General features: G+C 36.7%; 2 protein-coding genes across 4 annotated transcripts; one reads left to right on the top strand and one right to left on the bottom strand.

Moving 5' to 3' along the window:
• Window positions 1–771: 771 nt before the first annotated feature.
• LOC112947288 (proline-rich protein 2-like) lies at window positions 772–2,463 on the bottom strand. Its single transcript, XM_026039341.1, has 2 exons — window positions 2,440–2,463; window positions 772–2,070 (listed from the first exon to the last, which is right to left on the bottom strand). Exons 1-2 carry the CDS (start codon window positions 2,461–2,463, stop codon window positions 772–774), a joined length of 1,323 nt encoding a protein of 440 aa, XP_025895126.1.
• Window positions 2,464–3,257: 794 nt separating this feature from the next.
• SLC35B3 (solute carrier family 35 member B3) lies at window positions 3,258–24,198 on the top strand. 3 transcript variants are annotated; one of them, XM_026039348.1, is made up of 10 exons: window positions 3,258–3,429; window positions 4,994–5,273; window positions 6,695–6,816; window positions 8,940–9,094; window positions 10,762–10,869; window positions 12,521–12,618; window positions 16,252–16,344; window positions 16,739–16,850; window positions 21,121–21,190; window positions 22,306–24,198. In XM_026039348.1, the coding sequence occupies exons 1-10, from the start codon at window positions 3,341–3,343 to the stop codon at window positions 22,454–22,456; spliced, it is 1,278 nt and encodes a 425-aa protein (XP_025895133.1). In that variant the 5' UTR covers window positions 3,258–3,340; the 3' UTR covers window positions 22,457–24,198. The 3 variants fall into 3 exon arrangements, with proteins under 3 accessions (XP_025895133.1, XP_025895135.1, XP_025895136.1); XM_026039351.1 differs by lacking the exon at window positions 3,258–3,429 and adding an exon at window positions 4,537–4,556; XM_026039350.1 differs by lacking the exons at window positions 21,121–21,190; window positions 22,306–24,198 and adding an exon at window positions 17,643–17,965.
• Window positions 24,199–25,395: the final 1,197 nt, after the last annotated feature.

The following is a 25,395-nucleotide window of genomic DNA, read 5'->3' as shown; positions in this document are numbered from 1 at the left end:
AATGCACTGGAATGGGAAAATAGCATGTATTCTTTGGGACTACACAGAAGACCTCTGACGACTAAATAAAGCAAACTTAATTTTAACCTTAAGCCAGTCCTACTCAGTAGCATGGTTTGCTCTTTCCTCCTGTGTGTCTGCTCCTACTCGATCATTTCAGCACTCATCAAAGTCSAACTCTTGCCTCACTCCTATTTTAGTTGTCCTCAAACTTCTTACGAATGGGTTCTTTGTTGTGATTTAGACTACAAGCAAACTCTCCATTCTAACATCCATAAAGGTAAAGAAAAAAAAAAATAGAGGAAACAATCACTCTACTATATCCATAATAGAGAAAATCATTAAAGATAACATGCCTAGAGAATTTAGCTGTAAGAAGCTGGCACGTGAAAGCTTGCAATCACTTACCTAGGGGTAGCTACATCTTTAAGGAGACACCAAAAAGCCCCCTCCCCGTCACGTTTTGCCAAATGCAAAAACCCTCAACCCCAATAAATGAAACCCCAACTTAGCAGCACAGGAACCTCTCAACAAGCCTGTTGCTGTATTTTCTCAGCAACTACTAATAGGCTGGGGTTTTGTTTTTCAGAAACATTTTCCTGAAAGGCTTTGGAGTTTTTGTTTTTTTTTTAAAGCCAGCCTGAAGCACCCATTTAATATTTGTTACTTAAAAAGCATCCTTAAAATGCTAACTTTAAATGCCAGTATGCTTGGCAGTACTATCTATAATGCATACTAATTCACTATGCTAGCTTTGGCAACGAAAAACTTCTACAATACTGTGAACAGGAATTTGAACTTCCCAGACACCACARAAAGTGCACGAATAAAAATTTTGTATTTTTTATTATATACAGGGCAGGACGCTTCCGCGCATGCGCAGCTGCCGCCGGGCCCGTCGCCCACGATGGCGCCGGCGGCCGTTGGCCTCTCCCCCCACACCTGTCCCGCTTCACTGGGGCTCGCCCCTCCCCGCTCGCCGTCGCCGCGGGGGAAACCACAGCGAGGCAATGGGGAGACCCTGCAGCGACGGCCCGGGAAGCTCCGGGAGATGCCGGAGCGGGAGGCGGCCTTCGGGAGAGCCCCCTGGGGCACCGTGGCTCGGAACGGGGTGCAGCCCCCTGCCCCCTCCCGGAGAGGGGCGGGGGAGCGCGGGCAGCGCCGCCGCCGCCCCCCCCCCCGCAGCACCGCCCTCCTCGGCGCAGACCCCGCCCCCTCTATGTAGACCCCGCCCTCTCGAGGCAGGCCCCGCCCTCTCGGGGGAGACCCCCGCCCCGTGGGGGGTGGGGCGAGCGAGGCAGGGCGACAAGGCCGGCGGACCTCAGGGCGGCTAGATGAGTGCCGAGTGAGTGAGTGGTCGATGCGCTTGGTGTTCGCGCTGACCCCAGCCGCCCCTCCGCCACTTCCGGCGTCGCGCGGGGACGGAGCGGGAGGGCGGCGGCGGTTGGTGGCGGTTGGCGGCGGCCCCGCGCCTTCCCGCGCCCCCTCCCGCTGCCCACAGGTAGGGGCGGGCCCGGGGCCGCCCCTGCCCGCGCCCCGGGGCGAGGCGGGAGGGGGCGGGGCCGCTTCCCGGGGAGCGCCGCCCGGTAACCGGGGGCTGCGGGCGCGTGGTGAGGCGGGGGGGCGGTAACCGAAAGCTCGGCCCTGTCCCGGGGGGCCTTGGTCCCTGGCTCCGTTTTGCGGCGGGATTTGGGGCTGCGGGGGAAGGTGTCTCGCAGGCGGGAGCCTTCCCCTCGCCCCCGCGGCGGGGCAGGTGCTGTCACCGGCAGAGCCACGTCCGTGCTGGCCGCGGGCCCGGCCGGGCGGAGCCACGGAGCCGCCCCCAGGCAGAGGCTCCGCTCGGGCTTCCCGCGGGCGGGTGATTGTGGCCCTGCAGCCCCCGGGCGCTCGTGGAGTGGCTTCCACAGGAAGTGAGCCCTGGTCAGGGCTGGGCTTGGAATTTAGGTCCGTTGCCGCCCCGGGCGGCTCGTGCGAGTGTCTTCCTGACAGCACCTCCTCCTGAGAGGCTTCTTCCTGCCGAGCGGGTGAGGTGCGGCTGAAGTTCACGGCCTGCTGCCACCCAGGCTGTTTCTAAAATAATGCTTTTCAAAATTAAAAAAAAAAAAAAAATTGGACTTTTTTTTTCTGTGATAGCTATTACAAGCTGTAAACTTCAGGAAATTAAAGAAAGCTTGCTCTTCTAGTTAGTTGCTGATTTCTGTATGTTATTCACTCCATATTATTGTTTGCAAAAGAACAAAAAGTATCTGTGACCAAAAGAATGTTTTGTTTGTTTATTCATTTTACATCAACTAAGAGAAAGGGAGGAGATTGTGCAATGCTATGTAAATTAGGAAGACTAAGGAGCTACTCCTAAATGGATTTTTGCGGTATATTCAACAGGTGAATCAGTTGCTTAAGGAATTATTAAGAGGTGTAATTTTCAGAGATGTTTATTACTGCTTTAGTGGCAGCCTTAGTCATCTTCAGGAAGTTAAATGGATAGATCATAAAGCCTGATGTTGTGATTAACTATTTGAATAACTGAAAATAGAAAGTTACATTAATAAGTACACTTAATACTGTCTGTYCTGCTCTCTATTTCGCATCCAACTTTGGTGCTCTGTCCCAATAATGAAGCTGTTAATTAATATATCTTAAAGCACTGCATGTCTGTTCAGGGGARGCATACACTGGTCAAGAGAGATCTCCACAAATGCTAATGAAAAAAATGGGATCAGCCAAGGTATCAACAATGGATGTTTTTCCTTGTCTTCATAGTGATTTGTTTCTTGGGCTTGAAAGTTAGAATGCTGCTAACCAAGCACCTTTTTTAATTTTTTTCTGGGAAAAGAAAACTTCTGAGGAATGCTGTAAACAGAGGACTAAAGGAAGGATGCTCAATCTTAACAGCTGTATATAAACACTTCTGTAGAACTTACATAGGAAATTTGTGCAAGTTCTTGTATATAGAAAGTTTATGCATGATCAGTTCAAACCCATTTGTTGTTAAGCCACTGTCCTTAAAATTAGAGCAGTTTTCTCCCCTGAGTAGTAACCTCTGTGATGCTTTTATTGAAAGGAAATTCATCTCCTGTTCATATGTTCTTTGTTAGGCTAAACAAATTAAGCTGTCATCCTGTTTCATTCCGTAAGATTGGCTCTGYTCTCTTAAGTCATCCTGATAACAATTTTCTGCAGCCAGAATTTGATTGGAGCTCATCTTTCTTTGAGGGTGATCAGAGCAATGATACTCCATACAAAGTCTCACTTGTGCCTTGTAGAATGATGCTGGTACTTCACAGAACGGTCAGAACTGGAGAGGACCTGTAGAGATCATCTAGTCCAACCACTGTGCAGAATGCCCAGGGCTKTGGAAAGGGGCCACTCAGGTGGACTAGTCCACCAGAACGCTCACGTCCGCCTCTGTATATCTGCATCCTGGTACAGGTGGCTCTTTTGTTTTTACACACTTCCCTTTGTTGATCTTCATGAGGTTCCTCTCTGCCCATTTCCGCACTCTGTTGAGATCCCTTTGAATGGCACTGCAGCCTTCTTGTCTGTCAGCTGCTCCTCCTGGTTTTGTATCGTTAGAAAACTGAACGTGTGCACTGTCCCACCTTTCCAGCCTCCGCTGAAAAGAGGCCGTGTAGCCTTTTGCTTACTCCTCTCCCCCTTCCCTGCCTTTTTTTTTTTTTTTTTTTTTTTTTTTGTGATTAACTAAAAATTCACAAGGGTAAACTTTCTATCTCCTGCTTTGGTTTTCAACTGAGGAGCTCTGAATTTAAACAGAAATTGTTATCATAGGTCCTAAATTGTTATAGTCCGCAAGCTATTCTTTCTGAACCTTAATAGAAATCYTATTCCAGTTTTACAATTACTCGTATCAGGAAAGAAAACGGCATTGCAAGTTTTATATTAATCTCTCATTTTTCAGCCAAACTTGTATTTTACTACATAATGACTTGCCAATGTCTGTGTACACTAGACTTGCTGCATTTCATTTTTTCCAGAAAATGATTTCAAGGGAAGATCCTGGGTTAATGTATCATGATTTGCCTTTTGTATAAACACACTTACAATTTGGATGTTATGAGAAAAGGGATTTTTGTAGTCTTGGGATGAGAAGTATTTTCGAGCTGGAGAAAAGGAAGTATTAAAAAACTGAGGCAACATTTAATTACTGACTACTGACTGAACTAGCTGCTGACCTGCACCTAAAAATCATGGAAGGCTGGGCTGACCGGCCTGAGTGGCTTGAGGCTGAAAAGGGGAAACAGGAGGGCCATGGGGGCAACCACTGCCCCAAACATCACACTCTCCACTGAACTGGAGAAAAAAATTACTTGTCTGCCAATCTACTAAACTACTAATTTTTTTCACRTAGCTTCAGTCATCCATTTTTCTTTTATGTTACATATAGAAATAGTTCCATGTGGACAATATTGAAGGTATTGCCATTCTCCATATATCATCAGATAGCCACACTTTTTCTATAATTGTCCTCTTAATCTTTTTATCTTCATGTCCTTTTTCTTAAAGGTCTATGAGGAATATTGGGCAAGAGTGAGAATGAGGTAGGAATTTATTTCAGTTCTGTGCTTGTGACCAATCACAGGCTCATCTCTCTWTAGCTCTTAGCAGGTCTTCGGATATGTTAGACTAGTTCATTTTCGCAGCAGGATGTGCCAAACTAGGTAGAACTGCAGTGCCTCCACTTGCGATATGATTGAGCACAGAATCAGTCCTATTCCAAGCAGTCACTCCTYTTAGTGACTTAGACATAAAAAGACTGAAACAGAGCCTTTATATATAGAACAGAACATATTAGAAGAAAAGTCTTTTAACTTTGGACAATCAAAAAAAAAAAAGAAAAAGAGAAAAAAGGGGGGGGGAATGAAGTCAAATCGTTGAACTTTTACATTTTTTGTATAAACTCCCTGCTTGTTTCCTCTCCTTTTTAGAAGGTTGTATGTTAATCTTAGCTGACTTTTGCATTTCTTCCATCTTTCAGACAGAAACAAGGAAGACAAAACAAGAAAAAAGAACAAAAAGAAGATAGCRGAAGTACCGAATGCAGCAACCAAGGAATCATGGATCTTAAATTCAATTCGTCACGAAAATACATTTCCATCAGTGTACCTTCCAAATCTCAGGCTATGTCGCCTCATATTAAATCAGTAGATGATGTTGTGGTTCTTGGCATGAATCTCAGCAAATTTAACAAACCTACTCAATTTTTCATCTGTGTTTCTGGAGTTTTTATGTTTTATCTAGTCTATGGATATTTACAGGTAAATGCCATGAACTTATGTCTTATGCCACTTACACAGTGCTCCTCTTCTTTTTAATAGCATAATAATATAGTAGTTAATATCCAAAGACCTTTAAAGCAAATACAAATTGCAAAGTCAAAGGAGTTAGGAGTAGCAAGTATATAATATATGATTTTGCTCCGTGCCTGTGAGGTTTGATACAGTTCAACTTTGTTAACTGTTTAGCTTCTAAGTGTATGACTTTCGGTATTGTTTTTAATACATATTTTTGAATGTGATTTCATAATCTTTTAAAAACAAATGAGCTTTATAGCCGCWGTGACTACCATGTAAGTCCTTATTGAAGTTGAAATTTTTATCTATCATTGACAGTAAGCATGAGCAGTTCACATTAGTTCGGTATGGTTGTTAAAATGATAATAATTTGTAGTTCTCTCTGCTCTTAATTCTTGACAAGACTGAATTATGTGCTGTGGTTGTTTGTTAACTAGAAGATTAGTGTTCAGGCAAATTTTAAGTTTTATACCAGTTTAAGCATTTCTGTAACCTTTCTCTTTCTGCTGTCTATATTTTCTTTTATCTTGATGAGTTGCATTTCTGCTTTTGTTTCTGAAGTTCAGCTGAGTCTTTTCAGAACTTGTCAGATCATCTTTTTTTGTGCTTTTTTCAGAAACATCTGAGAAGCTTGTTAAAATGGAAAAAAAAAATCTAAACAATTACATTCAAGAGTTACCACTAATTGAAAGCAGAATCTTAAAAAGGAAAGTACTTAGGCAGTAGGGTGTTTTAAGTATAGGCCCTACTGCCRTCTCTGCAGGTAATTGACACAGCTGCATAATTTCTTATGCACTGTATATATATTTTGTAAAAATTCACTGTGATTTTAGATATCCATACAGCGTGCCTGTTTACAGCCCACAAGTGTTATTTAATATAGACAGTCAAAATCCTAAGTTCATGTTCTTAAGAAATGAAGAAACCGTAAATTTGTCTACTAATAAATTTGTCTTTTATAGAAGGTTTGTATTTATTACAAGATATTTATAAATTTTTATAAAATGTATTTTGGATGGATTAAAAACAAAGTTAGTCTGAGTAAATGAATAGGAATTCAGTCAAGTGAAATGCAGACAAGAATCCACACATAATTTGGGACGAATATTCRTGGCTTCAATGTATTCATTTGAGGAATCAGCCCATTAATTTCATGAGTCATACCAGCAATAAATTTCCTATGTTTTGCAGAAACTAAGTTGTCTTTTTCAGTACTTTGCAAGTRCTGAAAAAAAAAATGGCAAATGAATTCTAGTTAATAATTAATAGCTGCAAAGAGTAGTTTTGCATGTATATGAAGAAGAACTTGTGATTTGATTTCATTTACTATTTRTATAGGTTCTTGACCTTGCTGTTTTGTTTGTTTGTTTTTTTGTTTTTACTAGGAACTGATATTTTCAGTGGAAGGCTTTAAACCGTTTGGTTGGTACCTTACTTTAGTGCAGTTTGGATTTTATTCCATGTTTGGACTAATAGAATTGCAGTTGATTCAGGACAAAAGGAGAAGGTATGTATGATAAATTTAACATCTTTTGTTTGACTATGAATATTGTGAGGCATCGGTAGCAGTTTCATAGTTAAATTAATGTATTAGACAATGTTAGAAAATATTTGATAAGCTTATGATTAGTAAAAGTAAACAGCATATATCTTCAAACTACGAGTTCCCTTCATTTTCTGTCATGTCTAGCATGCTCTAGTTAGTGAATTAGAAATTCCTGAATCTAAATCCTTTGTTTTTGCATGCATATCCTTTAGGATCTGTCAAATCTGTTTAGATAATATTGTTCTTTTCTCATATGTGTAAGGTAAGATGCCCTCTTGGATACACTGTGAGAATGGATATGTTAAAGCTAAGAAGTGGTAAGAATCAGTGATAGAACTTAAACTCTGAATCAGGATGCTATTAAGTGGAGGCTCTTGCATTGATAAACTACTTCCCAAATGTGAAGCTCTTTGTGTCATTGCTTGGAAATTATATAAAGTAGGATTATTTGCAGGATATATTCTCCTAAACATCGTCTAAAATACAACTCCTTTGTAATATGTAGAAAATAATATATATGTATACACATATATATATATATATATATAAATAAAAACTTGGTAGAACATGCAAATAATCAAATAATGTACCTGCTTAGATTTCAGACTTGCAAGCAGTCTTGTTGACTGTCTGTATTGTCATCTTCACCTGCTTAGGGAGCGATTTCTATCCCCGAGCTAGCTGATACAGACTAACTCRCATGGGTGCTGATATACAGACTAACTCACATGGGTGCATCACAGGTCTGTTGAACCTGGGGCTTGATCATTTAGGTTTTCATCAAAGGAAATTTCTTGTTTTATATTTTTCGTTTCAAGTTCTGCTCGAAACACTGCCACAAAAGTAATCTTCACTATAGGTAACCAAGGAGATTCTTTCTGTCTTGAATCCCATGGAAATGAGGTAGTTTTATCTGACTCAGCGTGGTGGCCATTCTTATGTTTTCCTCTCAAACTGCAGTCTCTGTAAACTGTTTATTTTGTAGTTGGTGTTTTTTTTTTTTTTTTCCCCTCAGACAGAGGCTGTCATGATGTATGTAAATTTAAAAAGTGTGTCTAACGCTTTTTTTTTCTTAGTTGAACATATCCAGTCTTCCTTACCTGTAGTCATCCTTGCATGATGTTTTATATACTAATTTTTAGATTATTTTATAGCCAAGCAATGTAACTTTGAAAAAAATATAATTGGTGTTTTAAACACAATCAGCTTGTATTTTGAGATACCTGCCTCCTATAGATGCTTCAGACTTTTTACCTGTCTAGCTTTCTGTAGTTAGTATTCACATTTTGTTTAGAAAAACAGTTGCTACAGTTTATGGAATGTGGCCCTGCAAGTTGTGGGGAAAGGTAAATCTTAATATTTTTGACATTTTGTTTTCTGTAATCTTTTCATCCTCTTGCAGATGTTAAAAACATATTTCTTGACTTTTATTTTAAATTCTGTCTTAAATCTTCTTAGACAGTTATTTTGCTTGCATGCCTCAGAGCATGCCTACATTACAGACTGAGTTATGGGTAAGACAGTGTGTTACAGCACGATGTCTCATGTTGCTTAATTTTGGCTTTGAGTGACAGGCTGCCATTTGATGATACTTGATTCACCTATCTTTTGTTTTTGTAGTTGCATTATGTAATTATACATTTTTCCACTTTCTCCACTCTAAAAATGTCATTGTCTTTGTGAAAACATTGCCAAAAAATTCACCCAGAGACCATGACAGAGAGGATCTGTAGGTATATGAACCTACTGTGTCTCCTTTTCCAAATAATTTAAAGTCTGTGTTTTGAATCTTTAGTAAATGACGTACATCCTCAGAAAGAGATTAAAGAATTATTACTTGAATACTTCCTGAATTTTTATAGTGTCTGATATTTGAATGTAATTTATTTCAGGTAACTAAAATAAATTAAATTGAAAATGCTTATTTTTATGCATTTTTAAGTTTCTGTTATGGGGTGAAAATCAATAAGAAAAATGACCAGGATCTGTTATGAAGTTATTCTTTTAACCAGATTGTCCAAGCTAAATCCCTTTCAGAATTGCAACATGTCTGTAATACCAAGATTTATTTTTATATTTTGTAGAATTCCTGGGAAAACCTACATGATAATAGCCTTTTTAACAGTGGGAACTATGGGTTTGTCAAATACCTCTTTAGGGTATCTGAATTACCCTACTCAAGTCATCTTCAAGTGCTGTAAACTGATTCCAGTTATGATAGGCGGGGTTTTTATACAAGGTAAGTGTTAGTTTTGCTGTTAGGTAGATATTGGATATTTTTGGTTGTTTGGGAAGCAGTCAGGCATGGACTCTTATATTTCTTTAAGTTTTATTGCACTCCTTGCTTGCAAAGGGAAAGGTAGTATTTTTACTTCCTTCATGAGTTTCCGTAGCAGCATCTGAAAAGATATTTAGATAAAACTAAATGAGCAGAAGATGGGGTAGGGGAAATGGTATAGGTCAGTCACAGAGCTCCTTTTTTAAGCAGGCCTTCTTGATTTTTAAGTCACTTTATTTTTTCAAAGCTAGTCATTTCACAAGTGAACCATTTTTAATGAAAAACTTAGAAATTAAAAAAATCCAGGCACAGTTTTGAAGAAATCCCCTATGCGTGTTGTTTAATAAGCTTGCCTCCCCTCCTGCCTTCCCACCTTCCCCCCCCCTTTTTTTCTTTTACATAAAAATATTCAATAAGAAATACATTTGATTTAATTCTGGGAACACAAATGCTGTATGACTCATCCTAAATTTGTTGTTCATAGTCTAGTAACAAAAAAAMAGGGATCTGGAAAACAACAGAAAACACTCTAATTATGCAAATAAGTATACCTCTCTGCTTGTGCTCTAATAAGTGTAGTATTAACATTTTCAGTTCTATGATAAGTCAGGATTCATTAAGTCAATAGTACCTGGCATATGAAAGTGTTATGGAGCAGAATTTAAAGTTGTTCATTTCTGTTCTGACTTTCTGCTCACAATAGAAGCCTGAACTTTCTGAGGATTTTCTCTGGGCCACTAGATACATTTAAAGAAAAATCTCATTCAGCCATGTTAACCAGACAACTTTGCATGCTTACATACATGTGTGCACTATTTTTCTTTTATTAAGAGTCATGGTATATAATTTGAATTAAGGGAATATGAGTCTCTGAAAACTTTCTAAACCTCTGAAATGTGCAYGATGGGTGTGTGTCTGCACGGATTTTATGCAGATACATATAAAACATACTCTTCTGAGAATATAATATACAATGTGTACTATATATATGATTATAGATATATAGAATTGTACACATATAATAGTCTCAGAAGCTGTGAATATTTTTCAGTCACAATTTTCCATACTGGAAAAAATTCCTTAGAAACTTGCATGGAATCTATGACTTCTGAAGAAAAATAATAGGTTATTACGAACACAGCATGCTAGTTCCTGTCTTTCTGTTTTCCTTTTCTTTCTTATCCCTCCCGCTTCTCATCCTGTTTGCCCCAAACTGAATAACAATCTAGGATTCAAAATGTGCAGATTTCCAACTAGATAGCTAAATACTTAGGAACAATTTTTCTCTATGGTCACCAGGGCAGCTGAAATGTCTTACATGAGAAAGTGGTCCTCAGAAAGTATCGAAGCTGTCCCGAGATGGTGATTTTTGAGGGAGTATGTACTTTGTCATTGTGAGTAAAATTAATATCGGCACAAAAATCAGATAGCATTTGCCAAGACCTTCTTTCTTGTTAGAAACTGCTGCTGTAGAGAGGGATTCTGGTGGTGAAAGGTCAGGACTTGAGGCTGTGTTCTTTAATCGAATGACATTGAAACATTTTTTTCCTCTGACTTTTAGCCTGGGGTAYATCCAAAATACTAAGAGTATTATAATCTCATTCATGTTGTTTGTATTGCTTTTGTAGGAAAACGTTATAATATTGCAGATGTTTCTGCTGCCCTGTGTATGAGTCTTGGATTAATATGGTTTACGTTAGCTGACAGCACGGTTGCACCAAACTTCAACTTGACAGGTAAAGATATAATGTACTTTATAGTTTCATAAAATGCTTATTTTGTCTACAGTAAGATTCCATAAAGTGTCTAAATGTTCTTGGTGTAGTGCCTTCAGGTATCACACTAAAAATGCAGATTACATTGTGTCATGGTACTAGCAGAGCTACATCTGTGGCAGAAGAGACATTTTTTTCTAAGCCTTAATTTTTACCTTCTTAACTTTCTGGAAGTATCAGTCTTTATGTTGAAATAGCCTGTGTTTTATTTTCAGAAAATAGTTTCTTCTAAGTAGAGATAGTAAAATAAAATTGGCAAAATGACGTTTGGACCTTTAGAATACTTCAGAAGCTGAGAGCTTTATTTTTCTGGTTAAATCTTTCAGTCTTTTTCTGTTTTACATTTTGGGTACCCGCCTAGCTTCTCTATGTTGTATAGAATCAAAACTAAAATATTTTTGAACTTCTTATGTGAAGAAACTTAGTGGAATTATTATGTCAATTGACATGGAAGGATAAGTTATCAATAGAAGGAATATATGTTACATATTTATTCAGTGTTTGGAATAATACTGAACTTAGGAGGACTTTTGCATAGTCTGCTTCTAATGTTTTCTTCCTTTAAAGTTTTGAGTTGAAATATAGTAATGGTTGCAGCAGGCATTCACTGTTTCTTAATAGTGGAAGCATCTAGTAACTGTCCAAGTTTTGAGGTTTTTGAGAACTTTTTCATTTTTTTCATTTTTTTCAAAGTTTTTCAAAACTTCTTTTTCTTTCTACCATTTCTCAATAACTCTTGGTCATGCTTTACCTACCACATACCATTACTGCTCTTGTTCATGAATTTTGTCACTGTTTGGTAAATGTGTCACTATCACAGTGGTCTTTTATGTGATAAGTTAATGTAGTATATTTTAGTAAAATTGAAATTTTACTTATGTGCATCGTTAATTTCTAGTTCTTGCAATGTTAAATGCAACGGTTGCTAGTCATGCAAGATTCAAGATGTAGAGCTTGGGAAATGTATTGGCTGGCATGGGTAGTTATTAGTTTTTGTCATTGGAAAGCTGTTTACATTCCTAACGATTCTGTTATTGCAAGATTTGGTAACATAAAAGCATGGGTAATTTGACAGTATTTTTTTGAAAAGGGGTATGTTAACGATGAAAGTTTTCCACTGGGAAGTAGTCTCATGCGTTTGTTCTATCAGTAACGCTTTTCAATGTTAAATGCATAGTATATTTTTTCCTTTGTCAGGGAAAATAACCTAGTTTGCTTAACRGCATATATTCTTTTGTAATTTATCTTCCTATACTGCATTTTTTGAGTACTACATTTTATTCCCTTACTCTTGGTGCTGCAAAAAATTGCTGTTTACTTATATTACAGCAATGCCCGGTGTTTTTGTCAAGATCGGAGACACGTAGTGATCTGGGTTTAACCAGGAAAATAATGCTTTATAGATTGTTCGAGCTTATGTCAGTATAATGAAGTAGTTTTGTTGACATTTGAATATAATATACATTTTTTTTATTTTTTCTATTCCTGAGCTGCTTTTTTTCAGAATACAGGGTGGTTTTCATCACTATTCTGTTTTGTTGATAAATAATTCTGTTCTGTGATAAATATTCTGAATACATTTTTGTTGCTGTTTCTTGCTTTCTTACATTAGGTGTGATCCTAATATCCCTCGCCCTCTGTGCAGATGCAGTTATAGGAAATGTGCAAGAAAAAGCTATGAAGTTGCACAATGGTTCTAATTCAGAAATGGTAAATACCAGATTCTAATTTATCCTCTGTCACACAGGCACTCTGACACTCTGGGAGTACTTAAGTATTCAAAGTGATCAGCTGTTTGCAGAAGGTGGAGGGAGTTATGAAGACCTGCCTTAATGAAATTGAAATGCTTTGCCATTTTATGTGTGTATTTTGTCAAACGTGAGACAGGCAATGACAGAGCGTTAAGCTGCTTTCTTTCTGAATGTGTAAATAGTAGTTTTTGGTGTATTCACTTTTTACCTTTCAGGGGTTCTGCTTTCTGTGTACTCTTTCAAATGTACTATTCAAATGTATATTGCAGCTACAAAAGAATCTATTTTCTGGCAATATTTTTTTTTTTATATAGACAGGGAGGAGTCTGCCAAGCAGCCCCAAAAATCAATAGAATGTTTTCTGTGTGATCAAGCACTTAAAATTTACTAAAAATATATGTTGTTGTTTTGATATAGATAGGTCTCTTCTTGATTCAGCAAAATAGTTTTGAAAAACATAGTTTTGAAAAAGCCTTGTTCAGTGTTTTTATATTAGTACAGAACATGGATTATCAGACTTTTTTCTTTCTCTTTTGGCAAACTTGTCCTGAATTTCACATCTTCTTCTCTAAAGTAAATACGAACAAAATTATTGCAGTATACATTTTTTAATTGCCAAAAGCATAAATAATTGTTGAAACTCAGTCAAACACATGACATGTTTGATATTTAACTTGTTGGATATGACTAGAAAATCTAGTCTCTTGTTTATGAAAARTTCAAGTAATATAGCTTCCTAATGGAGATAAAATTAATTAGAAGGAGGCTTGGATTATACCTCATATTCATTAGATTGGCTTAAGAACTTTGAGCGGCAGAGTTCTGGGAGATGAGAGATACCTGAAAAATACCACTTTACTCGTTTCAGTTCTTCTCTTTTTTCCTCAGTATCTATCTACTGTTAACTGCTGCAAGAGACAAGAGTTTTTAGCCAGTTTGACCCAATGCAGCCTTTTATGTCAGAGGTCCAAAGCCAAGTAGAGTGTGTAACTGATATATTGCCATTTGCCTCTTGACAGTGTTCATTTGATAACTGGTATCTTCCCTATGATGCTTCTGTTATAAAGAGCTGTATATAAAAAGCAAAGTTTTTTATTTCATGGTAGTCTGCCAGATGTTGGTCTTGGTTTTGCATATTCATACAATTCATAGAGAATCAGAGTAGTGGTTAAGGAAATAGTGATTTTGCTGGTCTTGCGTTCTCTTCAAGGAATTTGATGGAGTAATACTAGCAAAATTTCAGAAATCACTTTTGTAGACCTGAAACTGGGTGAAAATKTGAAGGGCCTTCTGAGTTAGACATCACATTTAACTTTCTCATCAGTTGCTTTGCATAATCAAATTGCATTTTCGGCCTGGATTTTTAGCTAGTTAAATATTTCTTGAATATTCGAGAGTTAGTGAGTCTTCTAACTTTCGTTGATACCATTGGTAATTTGAAACTGCTGAAAACTCAGAGTTTTGATGGGTCTAACTGGCATTAATGTTGAGACTTAAAAAATTCTTTAAAAGAAACATTAACATCAGTAGTAATGATATTAAAAAAAAAAAAAAAAAGAAACTTAAAAGGAACAGCAGATGTGACTGAAGAGTCTGAGATTATACAAGAGTTCTCCACTTGTTAAAACTTAACCTCAGAGTTCAGTGGTTGCCTTTTACTACAAAGCAAAGGTACTTGGACTAACCACATAAGAAATTATTTAAGAAAATCAGAGTTTATAAAATGAACTATGCTGTAGTAGTGAATAGTATGGAATTCCAAATTCTGTTTAAAGCCTCAAATTTTATTTTTATGGCAGTAAATCAGTAAATTTTTTAAGTTCTTATCTGCTCAACAACTGAGATGCTTAGATGAAATAGTGATCAATAAAATTTACATATTTCAGGTTTTTTTCATTGCTTTCTGCCTTGTTGCTTCATAACAAGGATAAAAGAGAGAAAGGGAGAAAAACACTGAAGCAGACTTTAAAAGCAAGAGAATGTGTAGAATTGCAGTAACAAATATCTTAGATTAATGAGATTAAAAGGTAAATTGAATTTAGAGTAAGAGTTGGAAATATCAATATTTGGTAATGAACATGCGCTCATTTAAAAATCAGTTTTCATTAATATGTGTTAAATATGACTCTGAAAATTGTTTGTGAAGGGTATTATTTTCTTAATGGTATTCATACAGCTTTTTAATAGACAGTATCAGAGTAACTAGCCACTGTTAAGGTTGCTATCATCATTTTCATCAATGAATTCTGTTAAAATTGATGCTATTCCATTAACAATCTTGCTGAAGATATATGATTGAATAGTAAAGCAACCTGTCATTGATAAGATCTGTGATTCACTTACAGAATTTGAAACTTTTCCTGAATTAAGCAATTTTGAAGAGAAGATACCTTATAACTAAAACACTAAACAATGCCCTGGAAAACTACACCTGTTTTTTTCCTTTAATATAATTCTGAGCCTGTGATTTATATCACACTTCCTGACAACTATCTATGTGTTGCTCACTGTGTGAAGTGAGATCTTTGGGAGAGTTTGGAAGAAAAGCTGCATGCTGGGAAAGGCAAGTGAAGAACTGAGGGCTAACTCCTCTATCTGTAAACAGTGTCATTATCTGAAAATCAGGTCATTGGTTTTTCAAGTTACGTGTTGAGAACAGTTCTGCTCTTAAAATATCCACTTGCTGTAAAGCAGGAAAAAGAGCATTCTCTCTTCTCATGGCATTGTTAATTATTTGCTGATAGATTTGTTAATAGATTTATTTTTGCAAACCATTGAGATGCTGGTGAGTTAGAGGAGGAAGAAAACCCAAAAAGCTCTGCAGAATTAGCTCTGTAACTGACCCSAAGTGCTCTAAATCAGTGTGTTCTAGGGGCAACCTGTAGGATCRCCCTGTTCACTGCCCCCCTTTTTGTGGGACCTGGTTGCTGAATGCTACCCAGGCAGCTGCGTGCTTCCCACTGTGCCTGTGTAGAGACAGGCAGTTCCGGCTTAACTCCCGCCTTTGCATGGAAAAGRGTAGGATGAAGACATTTTTGCCAGTTTGAAGCTGTGTATTAAATAAGAATAGAAACAGAATGAAAAACTTAGCTGTTTGTCAAGTATAATCTCTTTTGAGTGCCAGAATAAGCCAGAGGTTGTCCTTTGTGAAGATTTTATACCCTATAACTGTGCAGGTGCACAGTGTTCATGAACTGAAGTGGCATGAGTGACACTTAAGCTGGTGTTTCATGATGGTTGAGTGCTYGAGTAGCAAGTCTGAAAATGTTTTACATATTTTTCAGATTATTTAGCTCTTTAGTTGTGTTAAATTTTAATTGGCGAAATCCTTAATTTTAAGGATTTATGGCAATCAACYTCAGGATATTGTTAACTGACAAGCGTAACAAACCTGGCCTGTTGTAGACAGGAAGAGTTATTCCCTGTCCTCTGTTCATCAACGGTTATAAAAATATTAGCGAAAATATCTTTAAATGCTACAAATTCAACTCAGACAAGTTGACTATGTTAACAGGGCCACATATTTGAAATCATTCAATTTTTGTTTTTGTATAGTGTAAACAGGTAACTATTTTCTCTTAAACTATTCCAGGTTTTGTATTCCTATTCAATAGGTTTTGTGTATATTTTATTGGGATTAATATGCACCAGTGGATTAAGCCCTGCAGTAACCTTTTGCTCAAAGGTAGGTGTAAAGATTTCCTTTTTTCATTTTAAACAACTATATTGGGAAACATTGCTCTGTATAATTTTGAAAATCTCACCACTTGTGTATTTGTTTTTTTCATGTAAACCAATTGATTTGTATAATTCATACGTTATCCAGATTGTCACAGTCTTTGTTGTACAAAGTAAGGTCATGTTTTAAATAAAATCACAAGATCAGACTTTTGAGTTTATAATTTCTTTATTGTTTTTACATTATTTAACTAAAATTAAATAAGGATCTTTGCATGAATGCATTGTTGAACAGCTTATTATTGCTCAAGCAGTTGATTAAAGTCTGTAGCTCTTTGTCATTTTGCAATACCTCAGGGTTTGTTTTGCCTTTTCCTAATAGTTTGTTGTTGTTGTTGCAGCATCCAGTTCAGACATACGGTTATGCATTCTTTTTCTCCTTGACTGGATATTTTGGAATATCTTTTGTTCTAGCTTTGATTAAAATCTTTGGTGCCCTTCTGGCTGTAACAGGTAGGAACAAATGATACCTTTACCGCTTTTAATATAAAAACATGAAGTAATCTTATCTTACTYTTTAGAACAAAGATTTTTTTWAAAAGTTTTTTGAAAAAAGAAAAGGAGCCTCTTTTTCTTTGTGCTGACTGATCTTGATTTCTACAGCAGGGATCTTCTCTTGTGCTCTGTGATTGAGAGCTTCCTGGTTCTTTCTATGCCGCTGTTTCTGCCTTGAGAACCCTATTAAGTAGCCTTGTGCACATAGCCTGAGCTGTGTTCTAACACAGAAACAGGACTGCTGTGAACTTCTCTTCACAGAAGGCATGCTGTGGAAATGTGCAGCAAAGCATAAGAAAAGGATAGGTATTATGTGAAACATGCACATATGCCATTGAGGAAAGGTAGGTAGTGTCATAGCCTCTAAACATCCCTTTTCTGGAAATTGTCAGCAAATATCATTGCTAGAACAACTGTGAAGAACTCATCTGAAGCTTCTGAATGTCCACATACCTGAAGTAGAATGTTTCTGTAGCAATGTTAAATGCACATTTTGGATTTAATTCAGAATAAACTTTATGCGTGCCTTAATTGTGATTTTCATGACAGTCTCAGTTGTTTGAGTGAAACTGAACTAAAAAAAATGAGTGTGAATTGGTTTAAAAARTCAGGATTTAACAGAAGCAAACTTCTGGTGGACTGTTTAACAACTGTTGGATTTTCTGTAGCTTGCAACTTATTCTGACTCTGGGTAGGTGTGTGCCTTCTGTTAAAGACATAAACAGTCTTTCATTTGTTCTACCCTTTCAGTGCAAGTGCCCTGCATTCTGTCCTGCAGAATGGAAGCAGGTCGTGCATCTTTTTTGGCTAAATGCCTGGCACAGTGTGTGGCTGCGTCCCCCAGGTCAGAAGAAGCAAATGTACAGAATYGTGATTGGTTTATTGAAAAAATTCAGGTGCAGGTGCACCTGCTAGTTAGTTCAGCATGAATATGGAACAATATAACCTCTTAAAATAGGTCAGAAGTTACTGAAGTCCTCTCCAGGTTAAGAACATCAGCAAATGCTGTCATGTCTGCTCTTGTGACAGCCTGTGTGCAAAAGAAGAGTTTGTGTAATGTGGCGTTCTTGCCTAGCAGTGCGATGCTTTCCTAGCAATAAACGCCATTCAGACCTCTCCCCCGTGGCATGCCAATATGTCCAGATTGATGAGGAAAAAAGAGGGCTTGCAGCAAGAGAGTTGCAAGCTTTTATAGAGTTTCAGCCTTTGTAGATTTTTTCTCTCTTAACCCTTATCCCGTAACATAACTTCATGTTGAGTAACCAGTCATTTGAAAAAATCATGCTGAGAAATTGAAGTCTCAATAGTGGAGCTTGGTTGGCTCTCTGTGAGTGACGAAGCGGCTTGAGTRCAGTGCGTTCATGCTGGCAAGTCATGTCATCTCTTTATGCATGGTCTTAAACAGTGTCTTGGGTGATATGTGCATTGGAAGCTAAGTATTTAAACCTATGCTGTGTGGAATGATAACTGTATAGTTTCAAAGAGGGAAGTATGTTAAAAGTCTGTTGATAGTTTGTCTTCCTGAGATTGTTAATGGAAGGCGTATTATAGAGTATGATTAAACCAAAGGAACTGCTGGCAAGAGAAATATGACAGACATTAAGATTCAAAAGTTGCTGTACTAGTTTACTGTAGCTTGCATCTGTATTTGTGAGTCCATGAGGTATTTTAAATAGGCAATGTTACCTGAGTGTCTCTAAACTACCTAGGTAAAATTTACATAACTATATTACAAGTGAGTGCTTTTAATCCATATTGAGTTTGTAGCAGTCAACTATCCAAAGTGTTCCATATCAGAATATCCTTGACTATGAATTAGAATAAGGAGAAATGAGTAAATTTTGACAGCAACTAATGTTAATATTTTTGATGTGGCCAGCAATGCTAAAGCTTTTTTCAGCACCTTTTTGTGCACTTACAGTCTGTTCCCAAAATTGTTTTCCTTTGCTATACATAGTTGTTACAGAACATGAAATTGTTATCCCAAGGAAAGCTGTTGTTTCCAAAACAATAACATATCATTTGTATGTATTTTTCAAGATGTAGTTATTGCCTCCGTAGTCACCCCTATTGTTTTTTACTCGTCATAGCAGTCTGTCAAGAACAGTTACATCAGGCTCGTTCCTTCCTCAGGTTACCTTTCCTTATAACAAGGAAACATCAGTCACAAGGGACTGGGGGGGGAGGTGTAGCAAGATGCCATGGATCTGCTTTCCTCTCCTCCYTCTGCTCCCAAAAGCTGGTTTCTGTCAGGTAATGCTCTACTTCATTCGCATTAGCGGAGAGGAAAATAGATACTTGTATTCTGTCCTAGAAATTGCATGCTCTGATTACCTGTGAATTGTTGCTGCTGTAGCAYTTCTGTTGTTTGTTCTTAACAAAATTCATTACTTGAACTGGCTGGGAAACTAGRACAGATGAGAGTATTGGTGCAGGTATTGGCTCTTAAAACAAATTTTACTGTGCTAAAACTGTTAAAAATACTGCGGAACAGTAAACCCTTCCCAGGTTTTCTTGTGCCTGACCTTGGCAATCCTAACACTCCAGCCCTTTCTGTCTTGCCTGTAGCAATGTGAAAATGTTTATCATGCCTTGGAAGAACCACCGCATTCATTACTGTCTTTCCCTCATCGTCTACTCTTCCCTCTTACTGGGGTAGTGAGGTGAAGGAGTTTAATGAAGATTGTATTTCTATTAGCAGAATGAGAAATTATCAGACTTAATTGGGAAAAAGAAGAAAAGGCACTTAATTTAGAAGGAAATGGTTACATAAATATTTTAATTAATAACTGATTTGAAAGAACAGAAATAATCGTAATTAGAAAAACTGAAGTAATTTAACCATTTTTTTAAATTATTCATCTGTAAACTGTTTTCTAATTAAAACTCAATTTTCTTTTTCATTCTCCTTTAATTTTTCCTGTAATAGAAAATCATTTTATTTGATGTGCATAAATTTCTTAAAATGTAGAGAAAATGATTACCAAAGTAAGCTGAGATTACTGCAGATTAAGCAATRGTGAAAGATGTTTCTTCCAATGCTRAACAGGCTTTAAGAAATACTTCTATGGGAGTAGAATGGAACGAATGCATCTCGCTTTACTAGTCAAAGTAGCCYGGAAGTACTTGGGTCAGTAGTCATTGCTTCCTTTTGTCCGTATGTTACAATCATACTAGTGTGGATATAGTAATATAAGCTCAGCTTTTCTTCTGGTGTACTAAAAAGCACTTCATGATGAGCAAAGTATTTTCTCTTAACAAAGAGCATAGTTTTCTTGTGGAGATGCTTGTGTTAAGGTCTGTCTTAAGTGAGAAGGTTGCTCTGTCGTCTAACACCTTTTCAGGCCCCYGATTTCCATAGCTGAATTGCTGGGCCTAGCTGCGATTATTACATTTGTAATGTTTTCATATAACTTCTTTAACCATTGCATGTTTCAGCAATTTTGTTATTGTTGGCATATGTTGACTCCTAAATGCTGTTATTTGAGAGTAAACCAAACAGGTACTCCGTTCCCACTTTGCTAATGGGATTATGTCTTCAACCCCTGTTGCCACCTTGATTCTTCTCAGTGATGATGTGATGGGTAGAAGAAGGCTTTTTTAAGGTTTTGATGACAACATGTTGAAACTGTTGAGGTTTGACCTCCTTGGTCATTTGGCTTCTAGACGAAGTTAGGTGGAATTATATTTCTCTGCACTACTAGGAATAGATTTCAATAGCTTCAGACAAATTACAATATATTTTTTTCCACTTCAAAATACAGTCAAAAACTAGCCTTCTGTGATACTGGATTGTAGTCAAATGAAGTGGAAATAGTAAGAAGTTTGGTATATCCAAATCCTATTCAGCTTGGTACAGCTTCCTTATGCTTTAACAGACTATTACTTTTCAGTGTGTGTAGTCAATTATTTGCAAGGATTGTTCATCACTTTCAGATATTGTGAATTGTCTAGAATAAGTTATTGAGTAGAAAGTCCTGTTTTGTACGTTTCCGTGCTGCTGGTGCAGGTACTGCTAATGTGTTATGCTCCTTTCAAACAGGAGTGTTTGTAGTTTTATTTTACACTGAGCCAGTGCATCTACAGCCTGTGTGCACCATGGATGATAATCAGTATAGTCAGGTACCTTAATTATGTAGTTAGACTATATACTAATATTGAAAACTGTCTTACATTCTTGCACTTTAACCAGATTCTTGAAGGACTTAACATTTCTTTTCCTCTACAGTAACAACAGGAAGAAAAGCAATGACCATTGTGCTCTCTTTTTTGTTCTTTGCAAAGCCATTCACTTTCCAGTAAGTATCTGTAATCTTTTCAATGAGTATTCCAATATTTTATTAAAAAAATGGTTCGTTATCATGCAAATATAACAGCAGTAATTAGTTATATTTGGGCTTTAATGATTTTCATTTCACATCTTCAGGAAATGTTGGCAGTCTACTGTAAATATTGACTGACTTGGTGCTAACCACGCTAGAGAAAATAGTTTCTGTTTTTCTAAAGGCCTGGAAGATAAACTACTATGTTGACTTTTTTGTTCTTTTTAAGAAAGATCTGATGTAGCTCATTTAATGCTTATTAGAGTTAATAAATCATTATAGTGCTTCTCTATGAAAGAAGATTAGTCTAAACGAAGGTATTTTCTCCATTGCATATAATTTTGCCTTTTATGAGCTCAGCTTTGAATTCTTAGCTAGACCTTCTGAAAAACAGCTATCTTCTGTTATCTTGATGTATTAAGCTGTAAGTTTTTATGGCTTGAGATTTTTTGCCTTTTTTTTTTCTTTTGTTTCAGTGAATAGCTTAAAATGCAACCAAATTATCCTCGTTACTTCTGGCTTGGAAGAGAATACTGCATAATTGTATTGCTATGAGTAAATGTATTTCAGATTTAAGAACAAGCCTTTCAGCCAAATGCCCAAATGTAATTTACTATTGCTGAACATGTTGGGGCTTAAAATAATAGAAAGTTAAAAAAAAAAAAAATTACATTGTAAAGTACAAACACTGAATGGGAATCATGTTTTGGAGCACTAACAGGAAGTATAGCTCTCCTAAATGTAGGGAGGAAGTACATTTTAAAACTCCTTGGGACTACTTTATTCATATAAGAAAGAAAAGTTACYATTTAATTATTATTTAATTATAAAAACTTCTTAACTGTCCAGTCTGCACAGGAGAACTGGAAGGACAATAACAGCAAAAATTCAGACTTGCCCTTAGTCCACTGATTCATCCTTCCTACCTAAAACTCTTGTATTCTARTATCTGTACTAGAGACACTACATCTCTACTCTTGCATCTCTCTAAAACAAGGCAGAGCCTTTGCTTTTATTTAATTCACAGACACTGGTATGTAATCACAAATAAAGTGTAACCTTTTTATTCCTCTCCTCTCCGTTTCCTTTAGGTATGTGTGGTCAGGCTTACTGGTTGTCCTTGGTATATTTCTTAACGTTTACAGTAAGAATATGGATAAAGTCAAACTGCCTTCACTGCATGGTTTTTGGAAAAAAAGTGTAGAAGAAGGAAAAACAAGGACGTTGTCGCAAACTGTATAGACAAGCTGTGTCTAAGTACGATTTACTGTTTTATTGGAACTGTCTTCAACTGATTCACTTTCCAAAGGGAACATGATTAAACCAAAGGAGCTGAAGGCATATTGTCTGCTAGCAGAAGGCTAGTAATGCACATTTTTGTGAACCTTTTCTTCAGAGCACTTGAATTCATCCTAAAAGATGTTACAGGCCATTGTCAGATGGCGTTAYGAAGCAATGAAGGACAGGAGCTTATGGCAGAGTGCTGCGAAGCTGCATCCAAGTGAGATACCATCGAAGTGAAATTTGGGCATTTCAATTTGAGATTAGTGGTTCTTTGTCTTTATCAATTGTTTGGGTATGTGGGATTATTTAAATGTAATACTGTATTAACATTTAATGGAACCTAATCAGCAACTGACTGACCAAATTGCAATTTTTGATGCTGGAAGAAGTAGAATATGGTATGTTGTCATTCTTATTTAAAATAAAAATGATGTTTTTTAAAGATTTTGATCATATCATCACAGAAAGTATTATTTATAGCCATAATTGATTTTTTTTTTCTGTTGAAATGTCAAGTTTTGTTATTTTTTGGAATTATTACATGCAAGTAATAAAAATGAGATTGATTTGGTACAGTCAACGCCTATATTTACATACATAAAAAACTGTGGGTTTTTTAGGCTTCCAGTAGCTGAGACCACAGAATGGAAAAAGTCCTGATTGAAATAGCCACATAAGAAGCTGCAATCTGCTTATTCTGTAGTGAAGTACTAATATTTTATTGATCTATGTCTGTCCATGTCACTGTGGTGTAAATGGACAATGAGAAGAATCGTTTAAATGAGTATCCTCAAATGAAAACCCTTTACTTTCAATACTAAAGGATAACAACATCTGCTATATGTATTGTATCAATATTTGTCTGCTTCTATGATGTGTTTAAGAAGATTAGGGTACAGAGTAGCATTTTCTTTATTTGATGACAAGAAAGGACAATGTTCTACTTCCCTTTCTCTTCCAAATTTAGAAAGATTCCAGTATTCCAACTGTGCCGTCAGTTTATTTGTCTTTCAAATTTAACTCACTTTTGAACTATACACATTTTTTAATTTTATATATTTAATAACAACACCTTAAAATACCAAATACCTTACTGTTCACTGTTTTCATATAGGCATGATTTTTGGATGTATCCCTCAATTGCATCTTGGTTTGTATTATTCATACAAAATGAATGACTTATTAACTTGGACAAATATAAACTTGATAATAAAATTGTACAGGATGAATTTACAAAGAATTGAAGAATGTCCCAGGATTTACTGCCATAAACATTGTTTATGAAAATGTCCAAGAAGTGCAAAGTATTTTTCAGTTACTTTGGGAGAGAAATTGCTGCTCTAAGGAGCTTTTAATCAAAAGCACACAGATGCAGAACATGCCTTAAGTTTTGCTGCTGACTTTAGTAGCATATGCCATGGTAGGTACGTTGTGCAGCAGGATCTGGAATAATGTAGCTGTATTAGCATGAGGGGGCAGACGAGTGGAGAGCTGCACTAGCAGAACTGCGAGTGCTTGCAGCGCTCAAGCTACTTGTGTGTCAGCATAGCCCCTCAGTGCATAAAAACACAGCTGTTGTTGGTAAGTCATGAAGTTTCGTTATGATGTGGGAATTTACTCCCTAAATACCGAACTGCTGTGTTGGCCGATTGTGTTAAGGACAAGAGAATGAGGTGTGAACAGGACAAAGGGATACACCTTGAAAGAGGAGGATGGCTGCAACACTATGATGGATAGTAGTGATGACCATGGCAAACTGAAGGTAAGTGGTAAGGGATGAAAAAGGTTTCAATTTCAGATTTGATGCTGGAATGGATTTGGACAAAGTCAAAGGTTTTGGCTTGTTTTTCTTCCAGTATTTTTATCAGCTCTTCTGTACATTCCTTTTCCTTAATTTACATGGCTGTTTCCAGTGAGATTAAGTTGAATAAACTACTTATGAAACTTGTGTTGCCATGTTCACTGGCTTGATGTTAGCATTTGAGCATCAGTTTGGATAGTTCTTCAGTGTTAGTGTTGCCATGTGTAAGCAGTCTGTTACGAAACTTTACTGAACTTCCTTGGAGCCTAACTATATGAAAGCTGCTGCACATGTAGAAAGTAAAAAAAAAAAAAAAAAAAAAAAAATCATTTTGTATCTGTTTTATATAAGTAGACAAGAAGTCACTCCCTGTGTGTCTGATTGCAATTAAAATGTAGCATGTAGGTTGCAGAACTGTTTGTGTCATCAAGTTTTTCCTGAATGTTCTCTCTTCAGAGCTATTCTGTGTTCAGAATTATTTGCCTTATAATTTATTCTCTAATGTATACAAGACTGAGTTAGTGGAGTATACATTAATGGAACAGGATTTTGATATATTTTAAATATAGAAAGGTTTGTTTTGTCTTACAGGTGTTTGTTACTTTACAAATGGATTTTATAGACAAACCCATATTGTAGTTTTTATTGTTAATTGCATAAATTTAAGAGATTTTTATTTTCATATGTGTGATTTTAGTACTTATTAATCATCAATATACAACTCTGTTAAAGAAAATACAGAAATGTGAAAGTCTATAATTTGCTACCGGTCATGGTCTGTGCAGTTTCATACTTTCACAGAGACAGTAAGAAAACATAAACTTCAGTGAATTGCTGAATTTTTAAAATAATACACTTTATAGCACAATAAGCCTTATGCAAATAAAAGAACCTGACAAACTTTCAAGTATTTTTACTACAACATTTTGTTTAAAAAACCTTTCCCCTGTGTCTTTCTATTGGTTTTGTGTTGTCCATGAAATAGGAGTAAGGGTTGTTCCACAAAATATCTCTTGGCTATTAAATTCTGAAGTAAGAGCAGTTATACCTGCCAGACTCCTACTATGTGGGCTAATCATAGTAACTTTTGCATCTG

Source organism: Nothoprocta perdicaria, unplaced genomic scaffold, assembly GCF_003342845.1.
Source record: "Nothoprocta perdicaria isolate Ctin4 unplaced genomic scaffold, notPer1 scaffold_229, whole genome shotgun sequence".
Taxonomy (NCBI): domain Eukaryota; kingdom Metazoa; phylum Chordata; class Aves; order Tinamiformes; family Tinamidae; genus Nothoprocta; species Nothoprocta perdicaria.
This window is presented reverse-complemented; position numbering and strand designations above follow the sequence as displayed.